A 12,901-nucleotide genomic window follows, 5' to 3' on the forward strand; every position below is an offset into this window, starting at 1 on the left:
ATTGAATCTCCAATAGTTAAAAAGCAGTTTCAAGTACAGTGGAAAATTAACATGGGACAAACCTATTAATATGTGCTTAAAGGGAGAGTAAAGACAAAATTAAGCCTTCATGATTCAGAAAGAGCATGTAATTTTAAACAACTTTCTAAATTATTTCTATTCTCAAATTTGCTTTGTTCTTTTGGTATCCTTTGTTGAAAAGCATACCTAAGTAGGCATTACTGCACTACTGGGAGTTATCTGATGATTAGTGTTAGCACATATATGCCTCTTGTCAGTGGCTCACAGATGTCTTCATCTAGCTCACAGTAGTGCATTGCATCTTTTCAGCAAAGGATGACTAATGAATGAAACTAATTTGATCATATAAATAAATTGTAAAGTTTTTTTTATTTTTATTGCATGCTCTATCTGAATCATGAAAATGTAATTTTGACTTTACTGTCCTTTTTAAAAATCACCTTATATATGGGGGCCAATTTATCAAATGTCTGGCGGACATGATCCGCTGAAGTGATCATGTCCGCCAGACATCGATAAATGCCAACAGCATACGCTGTCGGCATTTATCATTGCACATGCAGTTCTAGTGAACTACTTGTGCAATGCCGCCCGCTGCAGATTTGCTGATTGTATGAGGCAGCGGACAGCTTAACTCCTGTTTCTGGCGAGCCTGAAGGTTCACACGGAAACGAGGATCAGGGGATATTTGGCCCTTGTTAAAGCGGCCCCATAGTGTTAGTCTGAATGTGAAGAAAGATTTACTGGGCAATAAAAAATGTATTTCTCTTTTGAATGCTTTAACCCCTTAATGACCACAGCACTTTTCCATTTTCTGTCCGTTTGGGACCAAGGCTATTTTTACATTTCTGCGGTGTTTGTGTTTAGCTGTAATTTTCCCCTTACTCATTTACTGTACCCACACATATTATATACCGTTTTTCTCGCCATTATATGGACTTTCAAAATATACCATTATTTTCATCATATCTTATAATTTACTATAAAACAAATTATAAAATATGAGGAAAAAATGGAAAAAAACACACTTTTTCTAACTTTGACCCCCAAAATCTGTTATACATCTACAACCACCAAAAATATGCTAAATAGTTTCTAAATTTTGTCCTGAGTTTAGAAATACCCAATGTTTACATGTTCTTTGCTTTTTTTGCAAGTTATAGGGCCATAAATACAAGTAGCACTTTCCTATTTCAAAACCATTTTTTTTCAAAATTAGCGATAGTTATATTGGGACACTGATATCTTTCAGGAATCCCTGAATATCCATTGACATGTATATATTTTTTTTTAGAAGACATCCCAAAGTATTGTTCTAGGCCCATTTTGGTATATTTCATGCCACCATTTCACCACCAAATGCGATCAAATAAAAAAAATTGTTCACTTTTTCACAATTTTTTTCACAAACTTTAGGTTTCTCACTGAAATTATTTACAAAAAAGTATGCAATTATAGCATACATGGTTGTAAATGCTTCTCTGGGATCCCCTTTGTTCATAAATAGCAGACATATATGGCTTTGGTTTTGCTTTTTACTAATTAGAAGGCTGCTAAATGCGACTGCGCACCACACGTGTATTATGCCCAGCAGTGAAGGGGTTAATTAGGGAGCATGTAGGGAGCTTCTAGGGTTAATTTTAGCTTCAGTGTAGTGTAGTAGACAACCCCAAGTATTGATCTAGGCCCATTTTGGTATATTTCATGCCACCATTTCACCGCCAAATGCAATCAAATTAAAAAAAACGCTAAATTTTTCACAATTTTAGGTTTCTCACTGAAATTATTTACAAACAGCATGTGCAATTATGGCACAAATGGTTGTAAATGCTTCTCTGGGATCCCCTTTGTTCAGAAATAGCAGACACATATGACTTTGGCGTTACTTTTTGGTAATTAGAAGGCCGCTAAGTGCTGCTGCGCATCACACGTGTATTATGGCTAGCAGTGAAGGGGTTAATTAGGTAGTTTGTAGGGAGCTTGCAGGGTTAATTTTAGCTTTAGTGTAGAGATCAGCCTCCCACCTGACACATCAGACCCCCTGATCCCTCCCAAACAGCTCCCTTCCCTACCCCACCCCAGAATTGTCCCCGCCATCTTAAGTACTGGCAGAAAGTCTGCCAGTACTAAAATAAAAGTTTTTTTTAAAAAATAATAATACATTTTTTAGCATATTTACATATGCCACTTTGTAGGATCCCCCCTTAGCCCCCAACCTCCCTGATCCCCCCCAAAACAGCTCTCTAACCCCCCCCCCTCTGCCTTATTGGGGGCCATCTTGGGTACTGGCAGCTGTCTGCCAGTACCCAGTTTGCAAGAGAAATGTTTTTTTTTTTAATTGTTATTTTCTTTTTCTGTAGTGTAGCTTCCCCCCCCCCCCGCCCACAGACCAATCCCCCACCCCCTGATTAATGTATTTTTATATACATAAATACTATTTTTTAAAACTTTTAATGCATCATTTTTCTGTAGTGTAGCGGTTCCCACCCGCTCCCTCCCCGTGCACGCCCCCGCCCTCCCGTGCACGCGCGTCCGTGCGCGCCTCCGATCACCCCCGCCCACGATCCCGCCCCCATACAAATCATCAGGGCCATCGATGGCCGCCACCCGCCTCCCGAACCGGCTCCCACCCACCAACAAATTTAGCCGGTGATGTCCGGTGCAGAGAGGGCCACAGAGTGGCTCTCTCTGCACCGGATTGCTAAAAAAGGTTATTGCAGGATGCCTCAATATCTAGGCATCACTGCAATAACCGGAAAGCAACTGGAAGCGAGCAGGATCGCTTCCAGTTGCTTTCCAGACCAAGGACGTACGCCCCACGTCCTCGGTCATTAACTGTATTTTTTTTGAGGACGTGTGGCGTACGTCCTTTGTCGTTAAGGGGTTAACATTTAAAAGTGGTTTTAATTGCCACTTTCAATTTAAAGAGTTCAAGAATAAGAAGTATCCTGTGTCCCTTTAACCTCTTAAGGACATATGACGGAATTTTTCCGTCATAAAACAATTGAGCAAACTGAAAGCTGTGTCCTTAAAGGGTTAATTGATGCTAGCTTGTATATTTGAGCAGTATGTGGTTACACAAGCACTGTTATGAATTTCATTTTTTGTTATTATGATGTTTTTTTCTGCTTTGCTTTATATAATGTAGGACCTGCTTCGGTCCTTTCATCTTTCTGAGTAGTATTTATGAATGGACTAAAGAGACCGTCATCAAAGTCCCAGATTATTTGTGAATTCCTTCCATCTATTTTGAAATAGATCTGTACCTCTTAACTCAAAGTCTTTGATGGAAATGTAGAATACATTGATTTAACTGTATAGTGTCTGTGTTGCATGTTTTAGCATATGCCTTTCAAAAGCTTTGTATTGGTCTTTACACTTCATGTATTTAGAACATTTTGGTAGTCAAAAAAAGTATTTATGTTTAGAATACTAGAAATATGCATATGGTCTGGGGCCTGATATGGTCATTTTGTCATATTGATGGTGAGTTGGTCTTGCACAAAAAAAGTTAAAGGGATAATAAACCCAATATTTTTCTTTAATGATTCGGATAGAGCATGCAATTTTAAGCATCTTTCTAATTTACTCCTATTATCAATTTTTACTTGTTCTCTTGCTATATTTATTTGAAAAGCAGGAATGCAACGCTTGGGAGCCGGCCCATTTTTAAGCTAGCGCTATCCAGAGTACTGAACCTAAAATGGGCCGGAGTGAGTGAGATAAGTAGAGCGCTGGAAACTACGATTCCAAACACCTCACAAAAGAAAAGTCCTTCTAACTTTAAATTTAAATTGAAAAAAAGTGGGGCGTGAGGGCGCTAATTAAAGCTTAAGGAATCCAAAGTGTGTATGATATGACAACAGTGTGTCGTGTGATTATGTGAAGAGAATGATTTTCCTAAAAGTTTGAATTGAATAAACAGAAGTGCAATTCTATTGCAAGGCGGTGTGTCTATTTGTAACTGCTTGTTTCTATTAAGTTGAATAAAGAAGGCAATATGCAGCTATGTTGATATAACAGCTAATGTGAAAGGCCGTAAGTAATAGATGAATCTCTCCTAGGTTCCAAACTGGACACTGGAATAGGTGCGATGTGCAAAAATACCGATTAGAATTGTGAGGGCAAAGAGGATGTGAATTAAATAATTATGTGTGAAATAAAGTAGATAGCGTGTATAAATAGACCAACGAAAATAGGGTTAGTGTGGATAAACCTCTAGGCAAAATTGATTAATGTTGATAAACCTCTAGGCAAAATTAATTAGTGTTCTATAAGTTGATACATGATATATTTACATTTGCATACAAAGAAAACTAAAAGAGAAACTATGATCTCAAATATAAATTTAGTAAACAAATGCTATTGCTGAATAAGAATTTTTAAGATAAGGGGACGTCTCCCCAAAATTAAAATACTAATATGTGATAAAAAAGCTAGAAAATAATGTTAAAATAGATGCGTTACAATGTAGAATAAAAATTAAATCTCTGGTAGCAAGATCTGTGACACCGGTATTTACCGTTACAAGGAAATATTCTGCAACAAATAGGGTACAATTGTTCCGTTTTTGTCCAAAGTCTTTAGGATGTTTTTAAGCTTATCGGATCTTTATATGAGCAAAGATATTTGTTAGATACTTATAGTATGAGTTACCTTGTCTTTCTGTGCAAAGTTCATACACTGCTGACTCGATGCAACTGGAGACTCAGACCCGCCGCATGTTCTTGGCGTCTGACGTCACTATATGGTCTTTGATTTTCCGGTTCTAGATGATATAGCAATAGTTTGGCAGTTCAGTTATTTGAAATAAAGTATCCCAAATCTTCCTGCTCTTAGTGTCTTGCACGCAGGGGAGGAGTACTTCAAAGGAGCGATGATTCTGTTGTTATAGTGATTGTTGATAAAGAGATAACCCGGGTTACACTGTCACATCAGTTATTCCAATGTGTAGAATATACAATTTTTCATATAGTTTCTGAATGTTACTGAGGGTCACAAGAGTCGACGCGTTTCGCTCTATACATATATATGTGTCACTGATCTTGCTACCAGAGATTTAATTTTTATTCTACATTGTAGCGCATGTATTTTAACATTATTTTCTAGCTTTTTTGTCACATATTAGTATTTTAATTTTGGGGAGACGTCCCCTTATCTTAAAAATTCTTATTCAGCAATAGCATTTGTTTAATACATTTATATTTGATAAATGAGAGATTCATCTATTACTCACGACCTTTCACATTAGCTGTTATATCAACATAGCTGCATATTGCCTTCTTTATTCAACTTAATAGAAACAAGCAGTTACAAATAGACACACCGCCTTGCAATAGAATTGCACTTCTGTTTATTCAATTCAAACTTTTAGGAAAATCATTCTCTTCACATAATCACACGACACACTGTTGTCATATCATACACACTTTGGATTCCTTAAGCTTTAATTAGCGCCCTCACGCCCACTAAAATGGGCCGGCTCTTAAGTTTTACATTCCTGCTTTTCAAATAAAGATAGCAAGAGCTCAAAGAAAAAATGATAATAGGAGTAAATTAGAAAGTTGCCTAAAATTGCCTTCTCTATCTGAATTATGAAAGTAAAAATTTGTGTTTAGTATCTCTTTAAGAAACAAGCAAAATATTTAATTTGTGAATACTTTGAAGTAATGGTCTTCTTTAAAAATGCATAATGTGTATTAATCATAGCAGGGTTGATCACAATGCTTTAGAAAAGTTTATCTAATTATTTTCCATATAAAAGTCACAAGTAAAGGGACATGAAACCCCCCAAAATGATTTCAATATTCAGAGAGAGCATACAATTTGAAACAATTTCCAAGTCTTACCTTAGATTAAGCTGAAAATAGCCTCCTGCACCCTTTCTATACCATGCAGCAGGAACAGTAAAAAAGTTATTTTAAAATGAATATTGTTTCTGGTCAGTTTGAAATGGCTGCTAAGCTCAGCCCACTGATGACATCATGATCTGGGTTGCATCTAGGCACTCTGCTGAATAGCATTGATAGTCTGTTGATTCCAACTGGTGAGCCTTTTGTGGTTGGATGTCATATGCAGCCCAGATCATGGGCATGAGCACAACGTTATCTATATGGCACACATAAACTAACGCCCTCTACCTTTGAAACACTGTCAAATGCATTCAGATAAGAGGCGGCCATCAATGCCTTTTAAAATTAGCATATGAGCCTACCTAGGTTTAGCTTTCAACTAAGAATACCAAGAGAACAAAGCAAATTTGATGACAAAAGTAAAATGGAAAGCTTTTTTAAAATTACATGCCCTATCTGAATCCTGAAAGTTTAATTTTGACTAGACTGTCCCTTTAATTAAATCCTGTGGCAAATTGTACAAAAGTCTCAAGATAACCCATTTATCCTATGATTTTCAAATGCATTTTTACCGGTACAGTATGGCTCTGGTATTCAATTCAATACGAAAAGAAAACACTTTTTGATCAGGTTTTTTTTTTTTTTTTACTTTTCATATTTTTGTTTCAAATAGCATTTCTTCTTCCATGGTGGTTTGTTGATGTTCTACTTATGTATATTCAGTTCATGTTTAAAAACTTGAACATTTGTTTAGTTAATAAAAAGTTAAAATTACACTTTTAAATTTATGAAACTTATACACAATTGAAATGCTAACTTCTAAATATTCAATTATGATTGGTTTGGAGGTTTTAATATGTTAACTATACAATGAATCACAATGATATACATCATAAATTGATATTGTTGATTAAATGGAAAAACCTGTATTGAAATGTATTATGCATCATATTCATTATATATAATATTTTGCTTTGGCCACTTATATTTTGCTTCCATGAAGGTCTCTAAAAATATTGCTAAAAACGCCATGTGATATATATGATATAGTTTTCGCTTTGCTTTTTGGTAAAAATCCCACTTAAACCTGGCAATATAATGTAAATGACTTCAGTGTTTTTTCAAATTGATTTGGCGGCTTCACTTATATATATATATATTCAAAAAGCTTTGAAATTCAAACATTTTGGAATAGGAACCTACATCACTAATACTAAAAGTCAATTCCTTGAACGAACACTGAACCCAATTTTTTTCTTTTATGTTTCAGATAGAGCATGACATTTTAAGCAACTTTCTAATTTACTCCTATTATAAATTTTTCTTTGTTCTCTTGCTATCTTTATTTTAAAAGCATTAATGTAAATCTTAGCAGCCAGCCCATTTTAGGTTCAGCACCATGGATAGTGCTTGCTTATTGGAGGCTTACATTTACCCACCAATAAGCAAGCATTACCCAGGTTCTCAACCAAAAATGGGCCGGCTACTATGCATCACATTCCTACTTTTTAAATAAAGATAGCAAGAGAATGAAGGAAAATTGATAATAGGAGTAAATTAGAAAGTTGCTTAAAATTGCTTGCTCTATCTGAATCATGAAAGTGTCCCTTAAAAATGAACCTTCTATCAGTTTTGTGTCATTATTACTCATTACTACAAGTATATAAATGGACTGCACACATTTAGTTTGTCAGCAGTAACGTAAAGGAGTAATATATAGTTTTATTATTTCTGTACAACTACATGCAAGAAAATAGCCTTTATAAAGAACCAACCAGAGTGAGTATATGGGGTGAACTGGGAGACAGCATTTAGACAATGTACTACACTGTGTAGATTCTAGTCTGTCAACCAGAAAAAATTACCCCGCAGTGGCAGCTCAGCATTTCAGTCTGCCACTGTTTTGTTGGAATTAGGACACCTATGTAAAAGTGATTAGCTTGTCCAATTGCTTTCTTGGTTCATTTCATTTTGGCACATTACATTGACCATAAAAGGCTTCCAAAGCACAAAACAAGGCAATGTTCATAAAGTAGCTTATTCCTATTTGTAAGTTAATGTGATACTTGGCTAGAGCACGATTCCTGGAAAGAAAAAAATTAAAGAATATCAAGTGATTGTATTTCAGAAAAAAAGATACATTTATTTAATTTACAGCATTGAAGTAGATTTAAAAAGGCATTTTATCTGACTTTAATTTTCTGTCATCTTGTTTTCATTTGTTTCATGGTGTTTTGTACGTTTTTAAGATTTTAAATTGCATGGACTTTTCTAGGTTTTATATACAGTTAGGTCCATAAGTATTTGGACATTGATAAAGTTATAGTTATTTTAGCACTAATTTCCTCTTGTAAGGGATACAGGTTGACTAAATAATAAAGAGATTCTTGTTTTAAATAACCAGCAATCAAATGCTAAATACAAGTAAACCGTTCCATCATCAGTTATAATATTAATTGATACTTTTACTGTCTCACGTGATGTCGCAGGCTGCCACTCATGGCTATTTAAGATGCTGGAATATCCATGCTACACAGGAAAAGTTACTCCTGCCCCAGCCGCATTCTTGTCTTATCTTAACCGGGACAATACTGCTTCACAACCAGCCGTCTCCGTAGTGATCAATGAACACCTCTCATCCACTCTGACTCACGTGGCATGTTAGCTACTCTCTCCACCTGTGTTGGAACTGTAATCACTCCTTCTGCCTGTCGCTTGTATTGCAGCTGGATATACAGTATGCTGCAACAATTCTCATACAGAGCCATCTATTAGACAGTAGCGCTCACTGAAGAAGCAATCTCCATTGCTATTAAATGTCCAATTAATAAAAAAAAACAGGAGCTGCTAAAAACAATATATTTATTAAAAGCTGGTTAAAACATAGCTCACACTAAAAATGCATAAAAATTGTAGACATGTCGGGGGCACGTCTAGTCGTTTTTAGCAGCTCCTGTTTTTTAATTGATAGTTATTTTAGTAGTTAGAAAAAAAAATTGTTGAAGTTGAGTTGAAGTTATAAAATGAATGTTGGTGTAAATACAGTGAGCTTTAATTTAACTGTATTTGAATTCAAATTGGGGGAATGGTTTAGGAATTATAGCCCTTTTTTAAATGTATATAGGGGCCGAATTATCAAGCTCCGAATGGCTCGCCGGAAACAAAAGTTATAAGGCAGCGGCTCCATAACTTGTCCGCTTGCTCGGAGGCGGCGGACAGAAATCAACTCGATCGAATACGATCAAGTTAATTGACACACCCTGCTAGCGGCTGATTGGCCGCGAATCTGCAGGGGACGGTATTGCACAAGCAGTTCTGGTGAACTGCTGGTGCAATGATAAGCTGTCGGCATTAATCGATGTTCAGCGGACATGATAGCTACATCGTTTCATGTCCACTCGCACTTTGATAAATATGCCCCATAGTCTCCTCCTTGTCAAGGGACCAAAAGTAATTGGACAGTTGACTGAGGAACTGGTTCATGGCCAAGTATGGACTGTTAGCTCATTATTTAATTAACAATTAATCAGTTAAAATGTCTGGAGTTGATTACAAATGTGGAATTACCCTTTTGGACGCTGTTGCTGTGAACTCTCAATATGATGTCCAATGGTGGCCAGTAAAGCAGGCCACCATTAGGCTGAATAATCAGAGAGATAGCAGAATTGGCCAAATCAACAATTTGGTAGAGAGTTATACTATCTGCTCAGATTTAACCAAATGCTGCAGAACTGATAGACAGTTTGACCCAAAACATATTGGGAAAGCAACAAAAGAGCTTTTCAAGGGAAAGAAGTGAAATATTCTTAAATTGCTGGGTCAGTCACCTGACCTCAAACCAATTGAACAAGCATTTCACTTTCTGAAGAAAAAACTGAAGGCAGAAAGACTTTTCAGCCCATAAAAATGATGGGGGACAACTATATATGAAAATTGCTGTAATTCTTAACGGTTCAATAATATTTTTGTAATCCCTTGAATTAAAGCTGATAGTTGCACTTAAATCACATCTCAATTGCTTTGTTTAAAGTCCATTGTGGTGGTGTACAGAGCCAAGACCGTGAAAATTGTGTCACTATCCAAATATTTATGTAGATTATGTTTGTTTACTGATTAATGTAACAGTACCCTCTTTTTGTTTCCTTTTCCCATCACCACAGTACAAAGAAAGAGATGAGCTGGAAAATATGTTTAAGTTCTGGCGAACGACCGATCCCAAACTTTTTCCAATTGAGAATTTTTGGGATCTAAGCAACAGGCAGTATCTGGGCAGACGATATGACTCCAGGAATGGTGCTTATGACTGGGACCTCACCATGAAGCTACAAGACCGAGGGGTATGGTTTTTTATGTTTATTTTTGCCTGTTGTTGAATACAACTTTCATATCACTTTCATCATTTGCTTTGACCAATTCAATATCAAATATTTTTGTTTGATAGACAAAAGGCAAACATTTTGAAGTCAATAAGTAAGTGCACCTTCATGTCTATCAGCATTGAACGTTATTTGTACATATAGATGAACATGATTACAGTGCATGTGATCATTGTTGTATTCATTAGAAACATTATGAACAGATATTCAGCTTCAAAGTTAACATTCATTGGATTTATTTTTCCTCCAGAAATCTAGAATCTGCTAAAATAATGTAATACAGGTAGTATAAAAATAGTCTTTATGAGAGATTTAAATCACAAATACTACATTTTTTTCTGTAGGCTGGTGTAATTCATAGCAGAGAATATTGCAACTGGAGAGAAAATGGAGTAGCATTTATGAATCGGGAAGGAAACTATGATGTCCCCAATAAAACCTTGGCATCTCAAGTGACTGTGGTGCAAGTAAGTACACCTGCCTGTGTTAGTTTTTTTGTTTTAAACACATAATTAAAAAAAAAAAAAAATCGGTTAAACATAATTAATTTTTCCTAAAAGAGACATAAAACAAGTTTGGATAGAGACAAAATATAATATGTACTTTAATTACTTTACCTGCAAATTTATACTGCAGTGCCTCGCCATTAACCCTTTCTTTTAAGTTTCCAAATTGTACAGCTCTAACTCCCCCCACACATTTCCTTCTATGACTGTATCTATATCTATTGTTGCTTTGGTAGAATGCAGAAGTACACAATGATTATCTGCTGGAGCATGCCGAGAAGCAAATAAGCTGCTGTGAAATACAATGCCTGTGTTTTTGTAGCTAAACACTGATAAGGGGGGTGGATTAGACTGCTCTAGACAGCATGGCAATTTAACTAATTTCTTTCTAATGACACAGTGAGTCCACGGATCATCTAATTACTATTGGGAATATCACTCCTGCCCAGCAGGAGGCGGCAAAGTGCACCACAGCAAAGATGTTAAATATCACCTCCCTTCCCTCCAACCCCAGTCATTCTCTTTGCCTACGTTAGAGCAAGGAAGTGGTCAAGTTAGGTGTTGGAAAGAAGATTCTTTAAAAGGAGAAGTGGGTTATGATTTAAAGATACTACACTCAATCTCTTAATTGCTAATCCCAAAATAGATGATCTAACCTCAAAGATACATCCAAAACAGAATAGAAGTAAAAGCAAGGGGATGGCATAGCGCTATACAGCTAAGAGAATGAATATTAAATTGATAATGATATATATCATAGATTAATATAATATTTCATGATATATTATTATGAATGAATGGGATATGTTTCTAAAATAAAAAGGATCTAAAAAATTATCATAAAAAGGATATAAAACAGATTCCTCTTGATATATGTATACAATCAAAATATAAAATTGATAACAATCGATAGGAGGACTCTTAATGGAAAAAGATGTTTCCAAAGAACAGAGTAAATAACATATGTTTAAAGGGACAGTATACACTCATTTTCATTTAACTGCATGTAATAGACACTACTATAAAGAATAAGATGCACAGATACTGTTATAAAAATCCAGTATAAAACTATTTAAAAACTTACTTAGAAGCTGTCAGTTTGGCTCTGTTGAAAAGGTATCTGGAAAGCCCACTGCAAGTGGGAAATAAGACGCCCCCCTCCCCCTTCTTTTGCATATGAAAAGACCCTTTATACAAACAGCAGCAAGCTGGAGAAGGTAGCTGACCGTATTCACATAAAACTTTGGGGCTTGGTTAGGAGTCTGAAAATCAGAGCAATGTTATTCAAAAAAATAAGCAAAACTATACATTTATTTTTAAAAAAAACTTTATGGGCTATATAAATAGATCATCTACAAAACATTTATGCAAAGAAAAAATGAGTGTATAATGTCCCTTTAAGAAAGATTTAATATAACAAATAAAAATAAAATTTGACAATTTAATAATGCGCTAAAAAAGATGCCGCAATCATATAACTACAGTAATTGATAGTACCTCTTAAAACAGTAGATAATCGTATAAAACAGTAATTGTTAATACTAGTGGAACACAATAAAACCAATGACAGTTTGGCAACAATTATATAATGTGGCAAGATTGCTCCTGAGTTGCTACGGATAATAGGCTAACAATAGAAAACTCGATACAATGTGTCCGCTATGCAATGTTATATAACATAATCAAACCAATGTCACTTTTGCAACAATAGTGTAGTGGCAAGATCGCTCCTGAGCTGCTATGAATATTGTGATAGCAATAGAAAACTCCATGCATTAAATCCGTTATACAGTCTTATGTGAGTGCCAGTGGGGTCTGATAAACTTAAATACCCCTGATGTCTCAAAAGTAGACAATAGTGTTCCGGATATAGATTATGTCACTGATACATGTACCTGGTTTTCTGGTTTCTCCAGATAGTTGTGAAGGGGCTCTTTTACCCAAACAAGTGAATAAAGCACTGGGGTGTATTCACACCGTTGATGTTCAGAGAAAACCGTTGAATCCGTGTGTCCGAACTGACACTGAAGTAGTTCCGGTTATAAGGTCAAAAGGGCTCCGTGTGAATGAAATGCAGATTTGCGGTTCTTAGCAATTGTTGTTGCACTAATAAATTAGTGATATTGTAAATATGTCTAATTGAAAT

General features: G+C 35.7%; 1 protein-coding gene across 1 annotated transcript in view; it reads left to right on the forward strand.

Annotated features, from left to right (window-relative positions):
* DNAAF3 (dynein axonemal assembly factor 3) overlaps window positions 1–12,901 on the forward strand; it is a 123,115-nt gene that overhangs the window by 24,909 nt on the left and 85,305 nt on the right. Inside the window, exons 5-6 of the mRNA XM_053689942.1 lie at window positions 10,034–10,210; window positions 10,594–10,716. Of these exons, the coding sequence (XP_053545917.1) occupies window positions 10,034–10,210; window positions 10,594–10,716 (300 nt within the window). The remainder of the gene's footprint in view (window positions 1–10,033; window positions 10,211–10,593; window positions 10,717–12,901) is intronic.

The sequence above is a fragment of the Bombina bombina genome, chromosome 8, assembly GCF_027579735.1.
Source record: "Bombina bombina isolate aBomBom1 chromosome 8, aBomBom1.pri, whole genome shotgun sequence".
In the NCBI taxonomy this organism is placed as follows: domain Eukaryota; kingdom Metazoa; phylum Chordata; class Amphibia; order Anura; family Bombinatoridae; genus Bombina; species Bombina bombina.